Source organism: Mustela putorius, unplaced genomic scaffold (assembly GCF_011764305.1).
Source record: "Mustela putorius furo isolate JIRA1106 unplaced genomic scaffold, ASM1176430v1.1 tig00000585_pilon_pilon_pilon, whole genome shotgun sequence".
In the NCBI taxonomy this organism is placed as follows: Eukaryota; Metazoa; Chordata; class Mammalia; order Carnivora; family Mustelidae; genus Mustela; species Mustela putorius.
Genome location: NW_025421424.1, coordinates 4,472,247 through 4,497,549, shown reverse-complemented (window position 1 = coordinate 4,497,549; position 25,303 = coordinate 4,472,247). Strand labels below are relative to the sequence as shown.

The 25,303-nt window shown below is 35.0% G+C and overlaps 1 protein-coding gene across 1 annotated transcript in view; it reads left to right on the top strand.

Moving 5' to 3' along the window:
• The window catches only part of MAN1A2 (mannosidase alpha class 1A member 2), a 190,487-nt gene that overhangs the window by 107,442 nt on the left and 57,742 nt on the right, over nucleotides 1-25,303 (top strand). The window contains exons 7-8 of the mRNA XM_004771062.3: nucleotides 14,654-14,777; nucleotides 19,239-19,332. Of these exons, the coding sequence (XP_004771119.1) occupies nucleotides 14,654-14,777; nucleotides 19,239-19,332 (218 nt within the window). The remainder of the gene's footprint in view (nucleotides 1-14,653; nucleotides 14,778-19,238; nucleotides 19,333-25,303) is intronic.

Genomic DNA, 25,303 nt, shown 5'->3' with positions numbered 1-25,303 from the left:
GAAAAGAAGTGGTGACCAAAGATACTCTTGTCTTAGTGGAAAGTGAGTTTTTAACCATTAAATATGATATTACTTATAAGACATTTCTATATGTCTAATATTTTAAGAGGTCTGTTTTAAAGTTTTATATTGTTGAACTTCTTTCCAAGCAATTTTTCTATAGTTATTAAAATGTTTATAAGAATTTTGTTCCTAGATCTTTCTATTGCAGGCATTTATGTTATTTGTTTTCCAGTGAGAAGCCATTATTGTATTAAAGGAATAAATACAGTTTGACCATGTTATACTATTCTTTTTATATATTGTTGGATTTTGTTTGCTGATTTTGGGGGGATCATTGTATCTTTTTTATACATGAGATTTGTATGAACTTTTTAATAATCTTGCTAGGACTTTTTCAGCCTCTTTAAAACTTTAAACCTTTAAACCTCTAGCTCGGTTGTTCTCCTTTAACAAAACATGTTGGATAGTGATTCTTCTTTTTCTCTCAAAGAGTTTGTAAAGGTTTTTTTTTTTTTTTCTTTCCTTTCTCCCCCTGAGATGCTTGATAGAAGCTTCTGGTAGTTACTTGGGTCTACAATTTCATTTTGAAAAGTATTTATACTTTTAATTTAATATCTTTTAGCACTTAAATAAGTTATGTTAGATAATTTGTTTTCTGTTTAAGTAAGTTTTAATAATTTATGCATTTGTAGGGCTCTGTCCATCAGGCACAATAAAAATATCCTTGTGTCACTTGTTTACTATCTGTTTTATCTGTTATGTGTCTTTTATACTGGTATCATATATTCAGTAAAGGATAGCATTTAAATTTTTAAATTTTTGCTGTACACTCCTAAGTAACATACTATAGAAATTTTGGGTGAATAACACATAGTTTTTAACTTTTTTTTTTTTTAGTAGGAAGCACAAAAAATTATTTAGCACCAGCTACATTTATAAACATGATCTTATTCTAACAATATCCGTATGAAATAGATATGAAGGAAATGTTATCTTTGTTTTATAGATAAGGAAATTGAACATCAAAAGGTCATACCTGGGTCTATCTCCTGACAATGGATCAGTCTGCTTCTGTCATTTACGTTTTTATTTATTAAATTCCAGTTAGTTAGCATGCAGTGTAATATTAGTTTCATGTGTACCATATACTATTTCATAGAACATCATCTGGTATTCATCACAACACATCCTTAATTCCTGTCGCCTATTTTAATCCATCCCCCTACTCACCTCCCCTCTGGTAACCATCAGTTTTATTGTTTCTGTAGTTGAGAGTCTGTTTCTTGGTTTTCCTCTCTCTCTTTTTCCCCCCTTTGCTTGTTGGTTTTGTTTCTTAGATTCCACATATTAATAAAATCGCATCATATTTGGTTTTTTCTGACTTACTTTGTGAGCATAATGCTCTCTGGTTCCATCCATGTTGTGTGAATGGTAAGATTTCATTCTTTTTTTTATAGCTGAGTAATATTCCATTGTGCGTGTGTGTGGCGGGGGGGCTGTTTCCATAATTTGACTATTGTAGATAATGTTGCTGTAGTAATTAGTAATTTTGATTTAGTAATTTGTAGTAATTAGTAATTTTGATTTAGTAATTTGAATTAGTACTTTTGTGCTTTTTGGGTAAATACCTAGTAGTGCAGTTGCTAGATCATAAGATAGTTGTGTTTTTAACTTTTTGAGGAATTTCCATACTGTTTTCTAGAGTGGCTGCACCAGTTTGCATTCCCACCAATAGTGTGTGAGGGTTTCCCCTTTCTCTACATTCTCGTCTACACCTTTTGTTTCTTGTGGTGTTGATTTTAGCCATTCTGACAGGTGTGAGGTAACATCTCATTTTAGTTTTGATTTGCATTTCCCTGATGCTAAGTGATGTTGAGCATCTTTTCATCTGTATGTCTTCTTTGGAAAAATGTCTATTCATGTCTTCTGCCCATTTTTTAATTGGATTGCTCATTTTTTGGATTTCAGGTTTTAGAAGTTCTTTATATATTGGATACTAAACCTTTATCACTAAACCTTTTCCCATTCCATAGGTTGCTTTTTATTTTTGTTATTTCCTTTGCTGTGCAGAAGCTTTTTATCTTGGTGATGTGCCAATTGTTTAATTTTGCTTTTGTTTCCCTTGAGTTGGGAGATGTATCTAGAAAGAAGTTGTGTCAAAGAAGTTACTGCCTGTGCTCTCTTCTAGGATTTTTATGGTTTCAGGTCTCACATTTAAGTCTTTAACCCATGTTGAGCACAGATTGCATGGAGCACTGGGTGTTATACATAAACAATGAAATCAAAACTACATCAAAACTAATTAAAAATTAATGATGTACTGTATGGTGATTAACATAATAAAGAAGTGAATTCAATTTTGTATATGGTATAAGAAAGTGGCCCTGTTTCTTTCTTCTGCATGAGCTGTCCAGTTTTCCCAACACCATTTATTGAAGAGTCTGTCTTTTTTCCATTGGATATTCTTTTCTTCTTTGTGGAGGATTAATTGGCCATATAGTTGTGGCTACATTTCTGGGTTTTCTTTGCTGTTCTGTTGATCTATGTGTCTGTTTTTATGCCAGTACCATACTGTTTTGATTACTACAGCTTTGTAATATAGCTTGAAGTCTGGAATTGTGGTGCCTCCAGCTTTGCCTCTCTTTTTCATCATTGCTTAGGCTATTCAGGGTCTTTTGTAGTTTTCATACAAATTTTAGGATTGATTGTCCTAGCTTTGTGAAAAATGCTGTTGGATTTTGATAGGGATTGCATTGAATGTGTAGATTGCTTTGGGTAGTACAGACAATTTAACAGTATTTTTTCTTCCAGTCCGTGAGGATGGAATGTTATTCCATTTCTTGGGTCATCTTCAATTTCTTTCATCAGTGTTTTATAGTTTTAAAAGTATAGGTCTTTGATCTTACTGATTAGGTTTATTCCTAGGTATCTTGTTATTTTTGGTGCAATTTTAAATGGGATTGATTCCTTAATTTCTCTTTCTGCTGCTTCATTATTAGTATTTAGAAATGCAACAGATTTCACTCACTTTCTACTTTCAGAGGACAAGCCAGGGCTGAATTGTGATATTCAGTGGAATGACACATGGCAGTTACCCAAATATTATGTTATAAAGTAGAAGGCATTAATGTGCATCCAACATGATATGAGGTCATCAGAGAAAAGGAAGTTTCTGTTTATTTAGAAAGATCAGGGAGTTTTCATGGAGTGCCTTGAATTGAATTGCTATTATAAAGGAGTAAGATACTAAGAGGTGATATAGATGGGTAGGTCATTTTGAATGGAGGAAATAGTTTAACCAAAAAGAGATGTGGAGATGAGAAACTGTAGGGGAGAAGATTGAACTTTTAGAGGAAGGGCTGGTGATGAAATATGGGGAACCAGTATATATGAACCTCCAAATGCCTCAGCTAATCCTGTAAGTAAGAAGATTTATGAAAGGGCAGAAGTGCCATTTTGTAAAGAGGCTTAACCTTTAATTGGAAAGCTTGCCTTGGAGTTACGGAGATAAATCTTATTATCAGGAGATTGAAGGAAGATCTTGAGAGTGTATTTGAAATTCTTTGCTCTTCTCTGAAAAAGTAGCAAGACATCCATAGGGCATGAGTAAAGGAGGTTCCTTTATTTCTGGGGGGTTAACTTGTGGAACAGATTGGAAGCACTTTCTTGGGAGTTTTTTGCCCTCCTGAAGGCAACAACATTCAAAGGCAATGTTGCTTAACCCCTACATTAGATTGAATTGTCTTGCTGTGTATATCTGTCCCACAGAACCGTGCTTGTTTTGTTCACCACCATATTCTTAACACTGAACATGGTGACTGCTTTCAAATAACACCTATCCCAGACAGAAGTCTCATAAGCAATGGTATGATTTTTACATGGTTGGCAGAAGCACAATAAATGAAGCTAAACCGAATATGCAGAATAAAAGCTGAGCCCAGCAGAAAACCATACATGGAAGACTCCATTAAAAAGAGAGCAGAAGGAACCACCCAGAGATGAAGTTTCTTGGCCAACAGTTTTGGTATCCTCCACATAACCCTCAAACCGCTATGTCACTGAAGGAAGGAAGGAAGGAAGTTGTGTTATCACCCAGGGTTCAGTAAAGGGTTTCTAAGAGGAATTGTCTACTGTGATTTTGGATAAATTTTTAGCTTGGATTGCTCTCTCATTATTGAGGAAGGAGTAGGTAGTTAAAAATTAGGACCATTAAAACACAAAGGAAGAATGAATAAGAAAAACAAAAAACAGACTCTTAACTAGAGAAGAAGCTGGTTATCAGAGGAGAGGTGGGTGGGTGGTGGAAAATTAGGTGATGGGGATTAAGAGTACACTTATGATGATGGACAACTGAGTATTATGTAGAATTGTTGAATCGCTATATTGTATACCCCAAACAAAGATAACACTGTACACTAACTGTACTGGAATTTTAAAACAAAAGATTGTGTACCTTAAAATTTGCAGATCTCTGTCAAAGAGGCAGAGAAAACAAGCATTTAACAAAACTTTTTACTTCAGGAAATATTTAAATTTAAAGCATATGCTTGCTTCTCTTGAATTTTTCAATCATGTTGAACTTAAAGCTATCATGTTGAATTTCTTCCTCCCTTCCTCATTCGCTCACTGGACTTTGCCCTCCAGGAATTGGTTTATCAAAGGGAAATGGGAGAAGCATCGGCCACTCATTCAGGGTTTGCTGAGTGTTGACTTGCTCTATAAGGCACAGCTCAGATATTACTTCCTAATCTCATCACCAACACCACCTCCCCCACTCCAAGGAGGGTCTTTCTCTAGGTTTCTATGGTAGAACTCTTGCTCCTTTTTCTCTTGTTCTATGTACCAATGAAGTAACTATCTGCTTACACATCTGGCTCTACCACCAGAATGGTGGAAATATTTAAATTTTAAATTATTTAGGAAATATTTAAATTTAAAGCATATGCTTGCTTCTCTTGAATTTTTCAATCATGTTGAACTTAAAGTTATTATAAAAATATACCATGAATAAAATTTAAGGGGAATAACAAACTAGAACAATGTTAACAGTACTGGTATTGATAGCATATGCGTGTCATTCTTAATATATAAATAGCTTTTACTGACTTAAAATTATTTGTCAGTAAATTATTTAAAAAGCTACTAAATACATGAATGGGTAATTAAAAAACATAAAAAATCTTCAGCCACTTTAGTAATCAGAAACATTTATATTTGAATAAGACTGTATGTTTTTACCTAGAAAATTGACAAAAAGAGAGTGGTTTTATTTAGGACTGACAAAGTGAAGAAATAAGAACTACACAGAGTTGTTGGAATTGGAAATTTGAGTAACTTGGAAGACAGCTTGGCTGTGGGTTTCAGAAACTTTGAAATATACCTGCCTTTTGACCTTGTAATTTTACTTCTAGAAATTTATCTTAATACAAAGTAATTTTAAGTGGGTTTTTTTTTGTTTTGTTTTTTTTTTTAGTAATTTTAAGTGTTTACAGAGCATTAATTGTAAGGATGCTCATAGCAGTGAAGTTTATATTAATGAGTATAGAATGTAATTAAATTCAGAGGAGTGGCATGTTTATAGAGTGAAATGTGACACAGACATTTGAAATGATGTTCTGGGAAGTGAATTTTTGAAGAAAGATAATACTTGTGATCTGTTAGGTGAAAAAGCAGTATATACAAGAATGTGACCCTATTTTTGTTAAACCACTGTATCACTTCTAAGTAGGAATCAGAATTCGCTTTCTTACTGTATCTTTTTTACTTCCTTCTCCTAAGACTACAAAAACAACAGTAAAATAGATTCTTTCTTCCTTTTTCTCTCTTCCTTCCCACTTCCTCCCTCTCTCCCCTTTTTATTCCCTCCACCCTTACTTTCTTGTCTATTTAGCTAGATATTTTAAGAAAAAGAACTGCTTATATTGGGTAAATATACATGTATTGAAGTAGCATATACTCAGCTGTAAAATAAACCTTCAGTTCCAAACCCCTTGTTCTTTAGGGAAGCCATTATTACAAATTAAGATCTTGAGTATCCTTCCAGACATGTTAAGTATTTATAGATGCATTCATACCCTTGCATACATGTATTGTTTTCTTGTCATTTTCACTTATCAGTAGGTCTTGAAAATTACTCCATATCAACTCTTAGGGTTATTTACCTCATTCTTTGTTTGTTTGTTTGTTTGTTTGTTTTTTTAATTTGACAGAGAGAGAGAGAGAGATCATAAGTAGGCAGAGAAGCAGGCGGGGGCGGGGGATGCAGGCTCCCTGCTGAGCAGAGACCCCCCCCCCCCATGCAGGCCTTGATCCCAGGACCCTGGGATCATGACCTGAGAGGAATGCAGAGGCTTAACCCACTGAGCCATCCAGGCGCCCTACTTCATTCTTTTTAAGAACTTTATAATAATGATTATGAAGGCACCATAGTTCATTTAAAATAGATCTGATATTAATGAACTGTTAGATTATTTTCCAATTTTTCCTATTAAAAAATGCTAGAAGAAAGGCCCTGCATATGTTGGGAATCGTGTGTGTGTGTGTGTACATATGTGTACATATATATGTGTTGGTATGTCTTTGGTAGAAATGCTGGGTCAAAGAATTACCTAACATTTTGCAAGTACTGTTTATTATTATTTATCAGGTATAAAATGAAACATTATTTTAATTTTCATTTCACTGGCTTTTGAGTGAAGTTGGGTATATTTTATTCAGTGCAAAGCTTTTTTATATCCTTTCCTGTTTTCCAGTGGATATTAAAAAAATGAATCCTTAAGATCTTTTTGTATATTAGCTGAATCAGTACTTTGTTATGTATGTTGCAAATACTTTTTGCTGTTGCTATTATTTATGGGAGGTTTTCCTTCAAAGATTTATATATTTTCTAGTACAATAATGGTTTAATTTTTCTTTTATACCTTTGATCCATTTGGCATTTATTGTGGTGTAGGAAGAAAGATAAAAATCAAGCTTTATTTTTTTGAGATACTTAGGTAATGCTCTGACATTACCTACTGAGTAACTTTTCAATGCCTACTGAAGTCATAATTTTATGATAAAAATAATGAAATATAAAAAGTATTTCCAAATATATACTATTTTTTAGACTTTCTTCTGTTGTATTAATTAGTATGTTTATTTTAACTCTGCATTGATTAAATTGCTTATAATTTCTCTATTGTGTGGTTGGACTGGTCCCTTTAGTATCCTGCTTCTCAGTTTCAGCTGTTCTCACATACTCATTTTCTTTATAAGAAATTTTGAATTACTGTGTCTAGTTTATTTCTTCATATTTTATAGTTTAGTTGGGTTTGCACTAAATTTAGAAATTAATTTAGGGAACATCTTCACATGAAATCTTCCTTTCCTATAATTTATGTCTTTTCATTTATTTAAATTTTATTCTCTGTCAAGTGAGTGGAGGTGTATACAGCTTCTTTTATATGGATTTTGAAGTTCATGTAAAAAGTTTTTAAGTTCACTTAAAAATGCTTAACCTTTTACATTTTTATTTGTACTTTTTGGGGGGTGTAAGTACTAGAAGAAAACAGAGAGAATGGTTTTATTTATATCATCTAGGTACCAAAAGATGCCTGACATGAAAAAAAGTGTGGAAGTTGTACATCTTTAATTAAACAAAAGAATTAGTGAAATGTTGAAGACATCACATTAAAATTAAGAGCAAGAAAGTATTTCACATTTTTCTGGAGGTTTTAACAAGTGTAACCAAATAAAAAGAATAAAGTGGATATATGGATTGGAAACAAAATTATAATTAATAACAGATCATATGATTGCCTTCCTGGAAGAAAAAGAAAGTGATCAATTGAATAACCATCTGAATAATAAAGGGAGTTGAATACATTGGCTAGCTAAAAATTAAAACACTTCTTTGAACACTAGGGATATTAGGTTGAAAGTACAGAAAGGTCTTGCCTTATTAGTAAAGAACTGAACTAGCCACAGAGTAAAGCCTGAAAACAGCCTTTGCAAGAGCTAAGCTGTCCACGCGTTATATCGCTGTCAAAAGAAAACTGAAAATGCTTTAAATGAAGAAAATAAAATTCAGAGATTCAGGAAAATGTAACCTAAAATCAGGAGGAAAAAAATTATCAGTAGAAACATACACGAATAACCAGTAATGGAGATTGCAGTAAAGGATTTTAAAATAGCTATCATAAAAGTATGCTGGGTATTTAAAGGGAAATATGAACATAATCAGAAGAGAGATTTTATAAAGGAGTAAATGGAACTTCTAGTGCTGAGAAATACATGAAATAAAAAATTAACTTGATCAGCTTAACAGCACATTCTTCATTGCAGCAGACAAAATCCATGAGCTTGAAGACATAGCAGTAGAAACCACCCAAACTGAAGCACAAAGAAAAATGAAAGGAACAAAGCCCATGACCCATGGGACGATATTAAATGTTTAGCGTGCGTATAAGGGAATGGTTGGGGGTGGGGAGCAGGAGGAGTGGCAGACAAACTGTTTGTAAAGGGAATGGCCCCAGATTTTCCAAGCTGATGAACAGCTATAATCCCACAGATTTTAGACACTTGAAGAAACCCAAACAAGGTAAAATAAAGAAATATAATAAATGGTTAAAAATCAGTGAAAAAAAATTTTTTTTAACACCAGAGGAAAAGACATTACATACAGGGAACAAGGATAGAAGTACCATTTGCTTCTTGTCTGAAGTGGTACAAGCCAGAGGACAATGGAATGCATCTTGAAAGCGCTGAAAGAGAAAAGTCGATCTAGAATTCTCTAATCACTAAAAATATTTTTAAAATCTGTGGGTGAAATTAAGACATTTTTAGACAAACAAAAGCTTAGAGAATTTATTGCTAGCAGGCCTCTATTACCAGAAACGTTATAGGAACTTTTAATGACATTACATAAAGAAATGTAAAGCAGGCAGAAGAATAAATATATGAATATGTATCAAAGGCATACTTGTTTTCTTTGGTCTTAGAGTTTTCGTTAAAAGATAATTGGCTGTTTAAAGCAAATGTGGTGAGTTTACATTGGAGGTCTGTAATATATGTAGAAGAGAAGTGTGCAGCCACACTAGCACCAAGGTCGGTATAGGGATATGAAAGTATACTGTTGTCATGTTGTTAGTTTACATCTGAAGGGGCGTGTTACTTGAAGGTATACTGCAGTATGTTAGTTGTACATACTCTAATCCGTAAAGCGGTCACACAGACAAAAATCAGTGGAAATACTAAAGAATACTCGATCCAAATGAAGGTGGGAAAGAGGACTAAAGAACTAATCAGGAAAAGTAGGTGGTAAAAAAAAATCAAGATACTAGACCTATGTAGTGGACAGCCATTTTGGAGAACAGTTTTTACAGTTAAAATAGAGTTATTACAGAATCCAGAAATTATATTTCCAAAGTATTCACATGCCCAAGAGAAATGAAGCCTATGTCTGAACAGAGGTTGTTCATAACAGCCTTATTCATAATAGCCCCAAACTGTAATCAGCTCTGGTGTTTATCTAACCAGGTGCATGACTAACTAGTTGCTGTATTCACACAATGGACCACCACTTTGTAATAAAAAGAACTGAGCTACTGAGATGGCAATATGCATGAATCCCAGGGATAGGGTGCATGAAAGACTCAAATGCAAAGGAGTATATATTATGTGATTATGTTCACATGAAATTCTAGAACATACAAAACTAGTAATAGAGAAAGTAGATTGAGACTGGTTGGAGGAGAAGTATGATTTGACTGCAAAGGTGCATGAAGACAGGTTTTGGAGAGATTGGCTTAATTCTTTTATCAGTACATTAATTTCTCAAAACCCTTGAAACTGTGTGCTTGAATTGATGCATTTTTGTATTAAATTATACCTCAGTGTGTTTCTTTGAAAAGGAAAATAAACAAGATCCTAGGGTTGGTTGAGGGACTATTTTTTTTTTTTTTAAAGCAACATCAACATGGACGGGACTGGAGTAGATTATGCTAATATTTTGACTGGGTATTTTCACAAATGCCATTCTCTTGCTTTCATTCAGAGTACATTCTACATAACATTCTTGGGTTTTTTTCACTCAACTATAATGAGCATACATTGTTAGTTTCAGGTATAATGATTTAGCAGTTCTATACATTTCTTTTTGCTCATCAACCCATCTGCCCACCCACCTCTCCTCTGGCAGCTATCAGTTTGTTTATTTAAGAGTTTTTGTTTTTTGTCTTATCTTTTCTTTGTTCACTTGTTTTGTTTCTTAAATTCCACATATGAGTGAAATCATGTGGTGTTTGTTTTTCTCTGACTGACATAACTTCGCTTAGGATAATACATGCTAGCTCCATCTATGTTGTTGCAAATGGCAAGATTTCATTCTTTTTGATGGCTGAGTAACTCCATTGTATGTATATACCACATCTTGTTTATACATTCATCTATCAACGGACACTTGGGTTGCTTCCCTATATTAGCTATTTCAAATAATGCTGCAATAGGCATAGGGGATGCACATATCTTTTTGAATTAATGTTTCTATTTTTGGGGTGAATATCTAGTAGTAGAAATATAGGATCACAGGGTAGCTCTATTTTTAACTTTTTGAGGAACCTTCATACTGTTTCCACAGTGGCTGCACCAGTTTGCATTCTCACCAGTGGTGCACAAGGGTTCCTCTTGCTTCACATCCTTGTCAAAACTTGTTATATCTTGTGTCTTTGGTTTTAGCCATTCTGACAGGTGTGAGGTGATACCTTATTGTGGTTTTGATTTTCATGATGATCAGTGATGCTGAGCATCTTTTCATGTTGTTATTATATTTCCTTTGGAACAGTGTCTCTTCAGGTCCTCTGCTCATTTTTTTAATTGAATTATTTGGAGTTCTTTTTTGGTGTGAAACTTCTATTTTTTTTTAAAGGTTTTTTTTTTTTTTTTTAAATATGAGAGAGTGAGAGAGAGAACATGAGTTTTGGGGGACAGGCAGAAGGAGAGGGAGAAGCAGGCTCGGTGCTGAGCAGAGAGCCCTATGGGTCTCAGTCCTAGGACCTCAGGACTATGACCTGGGCAGAAGGCAGACACTTAACTACTGAGCCACTCAGGTGCCTCTCAAACTTCTATTTTTAATTTACTTCAGTATTTCTTCCAATTGAGCTGATGCAAAATCATAGATGGCCTCAATTTTTTCCCACTGAAGTATATATCTAATTAAAAATAGGAGCTCTGTCAAGAGTCTTCCTCTAAGTCAAGATATTCCCATTTAAGAATTAAAATTGTTGGAAGTTTTGTCATTTAGTTTATTTCCCCCTTTGCTTTTTCTGAGATAAACATGTGCTCTGTTTTTAATAACTGCAGTATACTGAAAACTTTATTTCTTGAATTCATCCATTAGAAATTTTCAAAAGACTTTGAGGAAAATAAAAACAATGTATAGATAACTCATTATAAAAAAAAAATACAGTGTAGGACACTTAGGTTGATTGGTCTTGTAAATCACCAGGAGTTTTTCAAACATTTCTAAAATCCACTTGCTGGTGGTCAGTCAAGAGAGATCATGCTTGTATATGTGTACATTTTAATGTCTATACCTTTTATTTTTGATCAGTTAAAAATTACACCATTTGCATAGAATTACGATCTGGTTGTTTTTGTCACCTCATCACCTTTGTATAGTTGGAGCTATTCTGTTCTCATTAGTATTACATCATCTTCTAAGGGATTTTTTTTTATTTTTCAGAGTTGTTGAAATGTAGACAGGTATCAAATTTAACATTTTAGATTGTTTCTGTGAGTTGTGTCTGAAGTACATGAAAAATCTTGTTTAGCATTTAGTGTCTTGAAAACTGTTTAAAGGTACTTTGAATGAAACTTTCCTTTGGGACCTTTGGACGGGAAGTTTTTATAGGGAAGGGTAAGCTGTTGGACTTCCTAGGGACTTCGTGTTTATACTTGACCACTCTGTAATCCATTTATCATGCCGATGCCTGGGTAATCTTTCTAAATAGTATGCTTTCTTCCTTAAATATGATGTTACATTTCTTAAAATCCCCCGTGACTTTCCATCACACTTAGAATAAAAATGGTTTAAATTTAGCATGGCCTTACAGAATTCTTGTGTAGTTTTGATTATACCTAGCTCTCTAACCTCATCCTCTATCATTCACTTCCCCTTCCTGCTCTGTAGCCACACCGGCCACCTTCCTTTTCCTCAGGGTCATTTGTTGTTTCCTCTACTGGAAACAGTACTGCATTTGTTGTTTCCTCTACTGGAAATGCTCTTCTTCCAGAGCTATTCATCACTGGCTCCTTCTCTTAATGTAGATTTCAGCGCAAATTGTGTCATTTCAGAAACAATTTCTCTGTTATACATAAAGAGCCTTTCTTTTAACTTCTGTCACTAGTGCTTAATGTTCTATTTCTCTGGTAAATTTTCTTCATAACAATTATCACTATTTCAAATGGTTTTATTTAGTTTAGGAGTAGGAATGTTCTAGGTCAGGTTCACTACTGTATCTCCCAGAGCAAGATAGGCTCTTGATTTTTAATTTTTATTTATTTATTTGACAGAGAGAGAGAGACAGACAGACAGAGAGAGAGAGAGAGATGACAAGTAGGCAGAGAGGCAGGCAGAGGGAGAGGGGGAAGCAGGCTCCCTGCCGAGCAGAGAGCCTGATGCGGGCCTCAATCCCAGGACCCCAAGACCATGACCCGAGCCGAAGGCAGAGGCTTAACCCACTAAGCCACCCAGATGCCCCTGGGCTCTTAATATTTGGAAATGAATGACTGTATAGTTACTGTATCCATATTTCTTCCTTGATTCTGACTTCTAGCTACAAAAGAATCTGTGTGTGGTATTTGTCTTCCTATCATATTTTCAAAGACAGTGTAAAATTAGCACCAACCAATTAAAGAACTTTAAGCAAGGTAGTAGTGTCTTAACATCTATTTTAATGTTTTCTCAGGACAAATAAATAATAATGGTGTGTTGAATTGGCAGTATACAAGTGGATATAAAATAAGAGAAAGATTTCTATTTTTACTTCCTCCTAAAAGTAGAAAAGACCCTGAAGAATGGTTTAGAGCTCTCATAGGAATAACCCATGAACAATGCTACTTGAAAAATTAATCTAGACTTCCAGTTCCAACCATGGAATACCTTGTATCAGATCAATCCTCCCACCAAAACCAATCATAGAACCTAGATAAAATGGTTCAGTGGTCTTGGAGAGCAACTAACTCAGATGGGACTTCCTAGGAGAACATTGTGTCCATATAAACATTGGCCTTTTCCCTGAGAGCATGTTCCAAATCCTGATGCAGGCATAAAGGCCAAGGCTGAAGTGGTGGTTATTTGGGTCAGAAGGCACTATGGTCAGATCTTAGAGTTGCCAGAATGGCTGAGGCATGAGGGACAAAAATCTCAAGGCAGGAGGAAATTGCAGAGGAGAAAAGCCCGGTGGTTTATGTATATTATGTATATTTCCCTCAAGTTGTTTACTGTTTCTACAGTTTTACCTGCATAGGGCAAGAGTCAAGGAAAAAAAAAAATTAACAGCCACATGGTACGGGGGAGGCAGAAGTTAGTGTTTAAGGCTGCAAAGGTGAAGGGCCCTTGGGAACACCTCAGGCTTCCAGCTGAGATCCCAGAGGGAACTCCCTAAAAGTAGCAGGTAAAATGGAAGTAAGCTACCCGTAGCAAAGCCTGACACCTGAGTAGTCTGCCTCTACTCACCCTGTGTTTCAGAAGAAACTTAACCTTTAGAAAGGATGTAATGCTCAAAGGGTCTATGCTTTTTCACTTATATTGTATAGCTTCCAATAAATTATGAGGCAGGCTGAAAAAGGCAGGAAAATACCCTAGAGATATATCTACACAAAAGAAATGTACATAAAATAATTCACTATGGAAGTTGTTATTAATAGCAGAATATTAGGAAAATGCGAAAGGACCACCAACAGAGGATTGATAATTATGTTGGTTCATAATTTACTTAAATTTTTACACAGGTCCTATCAGCACGTGGGGCAGGACAGTTCTTATTGTGTGACACTGTGCTGATCATTGTTGGACATGTTACATCTTTGGCCCTAGCACAATAAATACTAATTGCACCTTCAAGGTTTGATACAACTTGGAATGCTCTCACACACACATTTTCATATACCCCTGGGGTGGGGCATTCCAGTTGAAAATTATTAATATCATGGAATTCTGTACAACTGTAAAAAAGAAAATCATTTATGAACTGATACGGAAAGTCTACTGCAGTGCATCTTAAGAGTAAAAGGCAGGATAACGAGCTGTATGTGTACTTTGCTGTATTCTGTTTAATAAAGGAAAAAAATACTTGGATTGCTTATGTGTGCATAAAATTCCTGTAGTAATACATAAGAAACTAATGAAAGTGATTATCTGTGGGGCCTGGTGGGATGAGGAGAGATGAGATTTCTGGGGTAAAATTTATTTACTGTATGTAATTTTCTATTTTGTTTTGATATTTAAAACATTACCTATTCAAAAAATTTTTAAGTGATAAAATAAGCCATTAGCTACAAATAAGCTGTTGTGTTAAGTATAATTAAGAGAATGAAAGTTTATGTATTCATTAAAAAAATGTTTGGTCTTTTTCCTATTCTGTCTCCTTTTACCTTGGCTTTCATTCAGTGGAGTAGGGCGAAACTGGGGCTGGGCATCTGCGGGGAGCAGCATTCTTGCTGAATTTGGTACACTGCACATGGAGTTTGTCCACCTCAGCTACTTGACGGGGGACCCAGTTTACTACAAAAAGGTTGGTCTTCTTGCCTTCTTTTCTGTGTTTGTTATAAAAGAGTTCTTTAAGATTTGCCAACAGACTTGATTAATGCTCAGAAAATTTTACCTTTCTAGAAATGTCTTTATCAGGACTTTGGTTCCCCGTTTTTTTTTCTTTTTAAATTATCTAAAGAAATGTCCTTTCTATTTAAAATATTTACTGTTGTCTGAGAATCATTAATGGGTTTTCAAAAATTCCATTCTGTTCAGCATTGTGCTGCAGTGTTCCTAGCCTGCATGGTAAGACAAGAAAAACAAAATGAGCAAGAAGTTAAAGAATTGAATTGGATTGAAAAGGAAGAAAGGAAAGAGTAATTATGCATAGATTACATGATTATTTATATAAAATATTAAGATAATCTGTATTAAATTATTAGAAATAAGAACATATATGTAGTTCTGAATAAAAGACCAATGTAGATATGAAACATCAACAGCATTTCTCTGCACCAGCTACAACCAGCAAGAAAGTATCACTTTACAAAAACATCTGGTTGAAACAAGAGTTTATGTTTCCTACAAATAAACTTAACAAAGGATGAATGAAGTTCAAAACAATTAAATGACACTAAAGAGGACCTAAGTAAGCAGAGAGGTATGTTATGTTCATGTAGAGCTAAGGAATATCATAAAAATTTTAGTTTTATCCAGATAGATCTATGGTATCAATTCAATGGCAGTCAAAACTCCAGTGGCTTCTTTTATAAAAATGAAACTTGACAAGAATTTATAAAGAAGAGAAAAATTTCAAGGCACTCCTGAAGAAAAACATGTGGAGTGGGTTTGTATTACCCAGTTTCCAACACTCACAGTGAATTATTGTTGCATAAGACAGACAGACTGATGAATGGAATAGACATTCCGTAAGTAGATTGTATGTGCAACCATTATGATAAGGGTAGCATTGTGGATTCTAACAATTCTAAGAGCATTAAAGGCCTATATTTAAAAGACAAATGTAGTACAGTTTAAAATACATATACCCTATGGCCCAGCAGTTCTACTCTTTGATGTGTGCATTTATATTATATACATAGAAGCATTGTTTGTATTAGCATTTTATATAATAAAATTCAATACAGCAGTTAAATAAAGGAATCGTAGTTACATTTATCAGTTAAAATAATATACTGGGTGCCTGGGTGACTCAGTCTGTTGAGCGTCCCACTCTTGATTTCAGCCCACATCATGATCTCAGGAGATTGAGCCCTGAATTGGGCTGTGCCCTGGACATGGGAGTCTGCTTAAGGTTCTCTCTCCGTCTCTCTCTCTAGCCCTCCCCTGCACATCTCTCTCTCCTTCTTAAAGAAAAAAAAATAGGATACAACTTAAAAAAAAAATTCAACACAAGCAGAACTGAATAATATGCTTTGTTTAGGAATTCAGAAGTGACTTCAGTAGAGTTAAGACAATGGTGGACATAAAATTGAGGACTGTGAACATAGCCAAGACAAAGACAGTGATGTGTGAATGTATAAGCAGAGCAGCAAAGGTATTTGTAGTGTTGTATTTCTTAAAGTGGGATGTGAGTAGAATCTATATGTAGTCCTTTCTATGTATGAACTATTTCTTCTGTTGAGAAGAATTTTCAGGTAAAGACAGCAGTGGAGCCTGACCACAGAGTTTTTCCTTCCCTGATGAGATGAACAGTAACAATAAAACAGTAAATAAAAACTAGCAAAAATTTATCAACAGCACTGAAAGGAGGAAAGGCTGTAGTCTCATGTCACTAGTATGTGACAGCCCCCCTACGAAAAAAAAAAAGAAAGTAAAAAATTTCTGGTATGGTACTTAAGTCAGTTTCTCACTGAATCCTTACTGGGCCCAGAAAGCAAGTCAACAAATTCTTGGTACTCCCCATTAATCTCACAGAGATCAGTGCCGGGGTTTGTTGAGTACACGACTGTTCACAGCTCGGGTCAGCGTGGCGGGGGGGCTTCTTACCTCTATCCTTCTTGAACACTAGTACTCCAGATCTCAAATTGTGTCCAGCGGGGATGGAATACCTCTCTCTCCCCAGATAAACGTAGGAAGGAATTCAGGGACAGTTCAGTACAGCTGTGCCATATCAAATCAAAGTCTCGGTCAGAACCTACCCTGTTCATTGTGAGCAGGATGAAAAGGACACAAACAGTACTGCAACTTGGAGGTAACAAAAGCATGGTGGTAAATAGCATGTAAAAGAATCCCATTTCAAATTATATAAAGTCACCATGAGTAATTTATATAATAATAGCAGTTGAACTCAGTAAAATTAGAGCTCAAAATAAATCATAAAATGATACAAACATATTGCGGAACTGAAGAAAGAAACTGAGACCTTAAACGTTGTGTTTCTGTAATGAATACATAAATGGAAAACAGCAAAAGTGACTATACGTGATTGAGAACCAATTTACTGACATGGAATAAAAGCAAGAGACAGTCATGGTGGAGACAAAGAAGAGCATAAAGAGTTTGAAAGGGCGATACATTTGCAAAGTGAAGATGATCTAGCACAGTATTTCTCAAGTGAAGGACCTGACACATAGGAATCCCCTGAAAGTGATGGAAGGAGAAACAGAACTGCAGACTCTATTTTTAACAAAATTAAGGGATACTTGGTCTGTCACATCACAAAATAGCAAGAAGGGTTGGCACAAGCCAGCAAGCCATCAATGGCATAACCCATCAATAGTGAGGTTTGGGAAATAAGAGAGGTTATTTGTGGCCATAGATTTCAAAAATAAAAAGAGAGTATAGTTCTCTGAAATCAGTGATATGTCTTGAGGTACAAAATCATAGTCCTCATGAGCAACACTGCGAGTAGGGTCGTGGGCTGATGATGGTGCTTTTTTGGACCTCACTAAACATGTGGTATGTTGAGAAGCTGGGATAAAAGAATTCTGAGGAAATTTTGGTGAGGGAAGAGAATAAGTGACAGACATTCTTTTATGAGCAGTGCTGCATGGCTAGTGTCAGTTATCTGGGGAGACACAAGGCATCTTGACTCACCTTGGGCTTTTATGTCAAAACTCTTGTGTGACTAGCTGGTTCAGGGAAAATAGTAGTGAGTAATTCATCAAAAAAGAACAAGCGTACAATTTATACAAGATATTATTAGAAAAAAAGAGGGAAGGAACATGATATGTAAGTAATAACAAAAAAAATACCTCTCAGTTAAATCCTGACCAAACATCACCATGAGGGGGAAGATAATAGAGCCCCCCTCTCTGTAAGTCAAGTATATGAGCAGAAATACAAGTGCTCAGAGACAGTAAGATGTGCTATCAGTAACAAATTACAAGAAAAAGTTATCACCAAAAATGAGGGCCAAATTGGAAGCAATACAAAGGAGGTGTTGAAAATACAGCGATGGACTTAGAAGACCAAATCAAGACAAGCTAGTAGAGGTATAGACATTAGGAAAGAGATGGATAGAAAGATTCTGAGAAGAAATGATAGATGTGGAAGAGGTACGGAGGATACAACATGTGGATAATTTTTAGAAGACAAAACAGTGCAATTTTTCGTTTTTCTTAGCAGCGTCAGTTCAAACTGACTAACCTTGGTTCATGGAATTACTCAGATTGAGACTGCTGTACATAGAGCTGGTCTCAGCCTTGAAAGAACAGGGGGGACACAGCATCCCTGAGCCCGTTCCTAAAACCGCCTCATTTCAAAGTCCAGCCAAAGGAGAAATGACTGGGACATTGTCCGTCAAAGGATGCGTGCTGTGTTCCAGCCCCCAAAATAGTGAAGTAGATTATTTCCCCAAGACATGGATACCTAGTGGGTTATCTTTCAGATTTAAAGAGAACATTCTCAAATAAGAATACCAGGAATAGAATACATTTGTGCCTTTTTTTGTAAGCACTGACAAAATCCATCCAATCTATAGATGAATGAAGATAAAGTCCTTGGAAAAGTTTCCATCTTTTTAGTATATTTCATGATTTTTTTTCCCCTTTCTAGTATTAGGGAGATCTTTTAGGGATCAGAATTTTGGGGATTTTAGGAATTCAGAGATAGCTTTTGTGGAATCAATATTTAGAGTTCAACAATTTAGTTGAAATTAGTCATTTTATGTTTCCATTTCTATGAAATTATTTCTGTTCTTATATTTAGATAAGTACGTAGTGAATATGTCTGGAATGACGTTTATCACTGATGTTTCTGATGACTATTTCTGGATGGTAAAATGTTGGCATTTAAGTTGGTTTTTCCCATGCTTTTTTCTTCATGTTTTTAATTGTTGCTTGATCTTTAATTAATGGTTATTTTTAATCTTGTAAAAATAATGAATCAGCTGTAAAGTAGAAGCCTTTCCTGACCACACACAGAAAAAAGCAAGGGGGAGATGGTGTAGGTTCTGAGTGAGGAAAACGCACAAAGCTTAGGTTAATATAAAGCCTTGATGACATTTATTTTATTAATTGTATTCTTTATTTGTGTTAAGGTAATGCACATTCGGAAACTACTTCAGAAGATGGATCGTCCAAATGGTCTTTATCCAAATTATTTGAACCCAAGAACAGGTCGCTGGGGTCAATGTAAGTATTTCTTGTACAGCTGATGCTATGTTAAAAGATTATTCATCTGAAAACTTGCTTGATGTGGTGAAAAGTATACTATACAAAGGGCTAGAATCCCTCCGCATCAAACCCTGTGGTCTGCTAGTGCTGTTACCTTTGACAAATTTCTCATCCTTCTGTAGCTTCAGTTTTTCTACCTGTAAATGCAAACAGGAATAACCTGTGTCACAAGTGGTATTTTATTTCATGTATGTATAAGTACTTTGTTAAAATATAGTGCAGTCTTTGCGGAGGGTTGCCCCTATTTATAAAGCATATCTTCATGTAAATAAGAGCATGCTTGGGGTAAGTATTATTAAAGGAATCTGAAGAACAAATGAGAATCTTGAATGATTAAAAGGGAGGGCAGTTGCTCTTGGCAAGCTTTGTTCCGTCATTTTAACAGAGGATATCAGGGTCTTTTATTTATCAGGCTCTGTGCTAAGTTTTTGGATGAAAGTGGAGATCGGGAAAGACCATATAGATCTTGGTGGGATTTCAGGGAGCTCACAGGCTAGAAGGGTAAGCAGACACAGTTAAATGTAGTTGGAATAAGATGTGGTAAATGTTGTGGTAGAGGCATGCGCCAGTTGTGATGTGAGATGGACAGAAGCGACTTTCCTCTGTGAGGAGCAAGTGTTTTGTTTGGGGAGAGGGTGATCTTATTAGAGCTTTAGAATTGATCTTTAAAGGAATAGATTTTTAAACAATAACATATTTATTAAGAAATATGGAATGTAAAGAGTTGAAATAAAATAGGGGTTTATGAGTACTATTCTCTCTTAAAAGACAGGAGAACTGGAAGAAATACTAGAAGGTGTAACATGTTTTAGTTATTTTTGAGACTAATAAAAACATAATGAAATAGTAAAAAAGTGGTAAAAATAACAGTCCGTTAATCTGTCAGTGAGAAATTCTGCTGATGTTTGCTACTAAGAGAAGAAAAACATTTGTCATGGAATTAGGGGCTTCTCTCAAGGAAGTTGTCCTTTATTTTGTGAAGGAAAGCAGTTTGGTCAATACAGTCATGTCTTTCATGGACCTGGGAACAGATCTCAATCTTTGGCTCCTCTTAAATATTTTTTTGAAATTCTTTACTTACAGTCTATTTTTTTCTCTTTATTTTGAGGAAAATATAAGAGCTGTGCCTAGACTGGGTGAAAATGATACTTGGAAAAAAGCCAAAGCCCGAGGGCAGCATTTCTAAAATATAAAAATATACTTTTCTTATTCCAGATAAGGATGACTAGTTTGGATGTCTGCTTAGTAGTTTGGGTGAATTTTATTGTATACTTCACCCCCTAAAATTTTATTAAGATTTGGGAATATTCTAACAGGAAAAAGTTATATTTGGTCTTTATGTCATATGCCAGTGAATATACTATGAGGTAAAACTTAAAAAAAAAAAAATTTAAAAGTTTAACTGTAAAAAAAGGTACGAAAATACTTAAAATACTTAAAAAGGAAAGCCCTCTCCATAAGAAAAAGATTATCTGTTTTATATAAACATTTACCTCTTAAATTTCATAACAAAGGCAAATAACTAGCTAAGGAAATACATTTGAGTGTATTTGGAAAACAGAGTTTTCATATCCTCTTTCAAGAACTCTTATAAGATCATAAGAAAAAAGATTATCATCTCAGTAGAGCAATACACTGAGAAAAGTTGGTTCATGGAAAAAATCAGACATAAATGTAAGAAAGCATATGTTCATTTTTAACCCTGAAAGTGGTATTACTGAAAATAAACAGTACATGGAGGCAGTGTAATGTGGTACCACCCACTTTCTGTACAAACCGGTGCTATGCCACTGTAGTAGCATGTGCAAACACTGCCATCTTTGGTATCCTTTTGGTACCGTCTCCATAGACTGGTTACCAGAGATCTTGTCCCTCTCTTGTCCCACTTCACCACCACCCTAATAAAATCAGTGCAGCTTTTATTTGATTTATTTTATAGCGGTGTAGTTGACATACAGCACAACAGTATAATATAGTTGACCTTTGAACAATGTGGGGGGGTTGGGGCCCTGACCACCTGCACAGTAGAAAATCTGCATATAACTTTTGACTCCCCACCCAAAAACTTAACTCCAAAGAGCCTACTGTTGACTGAAAACCTTACTCATAACATAAGCAGTTGATTAACACATATTTTGTGTTATTCTTATACAAAAAAAGTAACTAGACAATATATTAAGAAAATCATGAGGTGGGGCACCTGGGTGGCTCAGTGGGTTGAAGCCTCTGCCTTCGGCCCAGGTCATGATCTCAGGGTCCTGGGATTGAGTCCTGCATCGGGCTCTCTGCTCAGCAGGGAGCCTGCTTCCTCCTCTCTCTCTGCCTGCCTCTCTGCCTACTTGTGATCTCTGTCTGTCAAATAAATAAATAAATAAACAAAATCTTAAAAAAAAATAGAAAATACATTTATAGTATTAGACCTTGTTGAAAAAAATCTGCGTGTGAGGGGACGATTCAGTTCAAACCCATGTTGTTCAAAGATCAACTGTATTAGTTTCAGGTTTAAAACATAATGATTCTCAATGCAGCTTTTAAACAGAAGATCCTACTCTTTATCTATTAAATTAGTAAGGGATTGGACACATCCCTGTATCTGGAGCTTCAAAGGGGGTGAAAATTTGTATGCCATTTGAACCTGTGACTCATTTCTAGGTATTTACTCCAAAGGGATTTGCACAGCTGTATGTATAAAAAGTTTATGTACTGTACCTTTGAAGTTTTTTATAACAGGAATACTTTGGAAACATTCTAAAACAGCCTGTCCAATAGAACTTTCTGTGATGAGGAAAATGTTCTGTATCTGTGCTGTCAGTACAAGCGTCACTAACCACATATGGTGTTGAGCATTGGAAATGTTGTTGGTGCAGTTGTAGAACTCCATGTTAAATTTTATTTACTTTTAATTAATAACTGCTTGTGCCTAGTGCCTACTGCCTGGACACTGTACCTATGAAAGAGATTTGGTTAAATAAATTATTGCACCTTCAGTGGCAGTATACTGTGCAGCCATTAAAAATTATGTTACAGGGCACCTGGATGGCTCAGTGGGTTAAGCCTCTCTGCCTTTGGCTCAGGTCATGATCTCAGGGTCCTGGGATTGAGTCCTGCATCGGGCTCTCTGCTCAGCAGGGAGCCTGCTTTCTCCTCTCTCTCTGCCTGCCTCTCTGCCTACTTGTGATCTCTCTCTCTGTCAAATAAATAAAATCTTTAAAAAAAAATGATGTTACAGAATACTTGACATAAATAAATATATGTTGTGTTTTTTCCTTAATGTTTGTTTTTATTTTCTATTTGTTTTCCTTTATTAATCTAAATTTGATAATGAACATCTATCGCTTTTGATGTAAGAATAAAAACATTCTTTTAAAGCAGTTTTATTGAGATATAACCCCTATACCATATTTGATCCAGAGTATGCAATTGAATGGTTTTTAGTCTATCCACAGTGTTTTGTAACAGTCACCAACACCAATTTTAGAAGATTTTCATTTACCACCCCCCAAAGAAATACTGTGCCATTTAGCTATCACCTACCTATTTGCTGGTTCTCCCACCCCCTGCAGCCTTAAACAACCACTAATCTGTACTGCATCTCTATAGATTTGCTTGTTCTGAACTTTTCATAAAATCACATATTACATGGTCTTTGTGATTGGTTTCTTTCATTTAGAAAAATGTTTTAAAGCTTCTTCCATATTCTAGTATGTATTAGTATTTGGATATATTTTATGCCTGAATAATATTCCATTTTTTGAATCTACCGCTATTGTTTATCCATGCTTCAGTTGATGACTTCGGGGTCGTTTCTGTGGGTTTTGTTTTTTTCACTATTAATCCTTTTTTTAAAATTGACTTGTAATTGACATTCAATATTATATTAGCTTCAGGTATATAACATAGTGATTTTTTCTATATTTTATATCACCTTGGGTAGGTCTGGTTACCATCTGTCACTTATTACAATATTATTGACTATATTCCCTTGCTGTGCATCACATCCCCATGACTTGTTTGTTATATAATTGGCTGTTTGTACCACTTGATTTTTCCCTTCACCAATTTCTCCCATTCCCCCAACTCCTTCCCTTCTGGCAACCACTAGTTTGTTCTCTGTATTTATGAGTCACTTTTTATTTGTTTAGTTTGTTTTGATATTTAAATTCCACATATGAGTGGAATTATATAGCATTTGTCTTTCTCTGACTTACTTGACTTAGCATAATATCCTCTGGGTTGCAAATGACAAAATTTTATTTTTTATGGCCGAGTAATAGTCCATTGTTTCTATGTGCACCTCATCTTCTTTATTCATCTCTCGATAGACACTTAGGTTGCTTCCGTATCTTGGTGATTGTAAATAATGCTGCAGTGAACATAGGGGTACATACATTTTTTGAATTAGTGTTTTTGTTTTCTTTGGATAGGATTGCATTTTTTGAGAAATCTCCATACTGTTTTCTATAGTGTTGTACCAATTTATTTTCCCACCAGTAATGCACAATGGCTCTGTTTTCTCCACATCCTTGCCCACACTTGTTATTTATTATCTTTTTGAGACTAGTCATTCTGACAGTTGTAAGATTATGGTTTTGATTTTCATTAAATTTCATTATGGTTTTGATTTGTATTTCCTTGCTGATTAGTGATATTGAGCATCTTTTCATGTGTCTGTTGGCCATATGTCTTCTCTGGAAAAATGTCTGTACAGGTCCTTTGTATATTTTTTAATTGTGTTATTTTTTTTTTAAACTTTTTTTTTTACTGAGTTGTATCAGTTCTTTTATGTGTTTTACATATGAAACCCTCATCAAGTATATCACTTGGAAATATTTTCTTCCATTCAGTAAGTTACCTTTTCATTTTGTTGATGGTTTCCTTCCCTGTGCCCAAGTGTTTTTAAATAAAAAGAAGATGTTATCTCCCATATCAAAATCTTAGAATACCTAAAAAAATTAGTCAGTGTTTGTGAATTGCTAGCTTTTGAAATGAACATAGAGCATTGATAGATCTTAATTATTAACAATGTAACTTTTTCTCATTAAATAAACATTATGAAAACTGGATAGCTACATGAGAAAGAATGAAATTGGGCCCTTATATCATATATAAAGCTTAACTTCAAATGCATCAAACCCTCTAAATCTAAGAACAAAAATTTAAAAACCCTTAGGAGAAGAGAGGGAAGAATCTTCATGACCTTGTGTTTGGCAATGGTTTCTTCAGAAGCAGAGGAAACGAAAAAAAAAAAATAGATGAATTAGATTTTATTAAAATGAAAAACTTGTGTGTCAAAGGACTATCATGACAGAGGAAGACAAGCCACAGAATGAGAGAAAATATTTGCAGATCACATGTGTGATAAGGGTTTAATATCCGGAATTTACAAAGAACTTCTACAACTCAACAACAAAAAGATGGTTAAAAAATGGGCAAAGACCTTGAATGGATATTTCTCCAAAGAAGATATGCAAATGGAAAATAAAACACGTGAAAAAGAAGCTCATCATCATTAGTCACGAGGGAAATCCAAGTCAAAAGCCCATTGAGATTCCATTTCACACCTACTAGGACAGCTGTAATCAAAAGACATCATTTTCTGGAACCCTTGTACATTGCTGTTGGGAATATAAAACAGTGCACCACTATAAAAAAACCATTTGGTAGTTCCCCAAAAATTTAAATGTAGAATTTCATATAGTCCGATATTTAACTCCTGAGTATGTACCCCAAAGATTTGAAAAGGTACGTACTCAGGCAGATACTTGTGTGCTAATGTTCACACAACGTTATTCGTAGTAGCCTAAAGGTAGAAACAACCAAAGTGTCCGACGATGAATGGGTGAACAAAATGTATTACTTTGCTGTGAAAGGAATGAAGTTTCTGACACATGCTACAACACAGATGAACCCTGAAACCATCATGATAAAT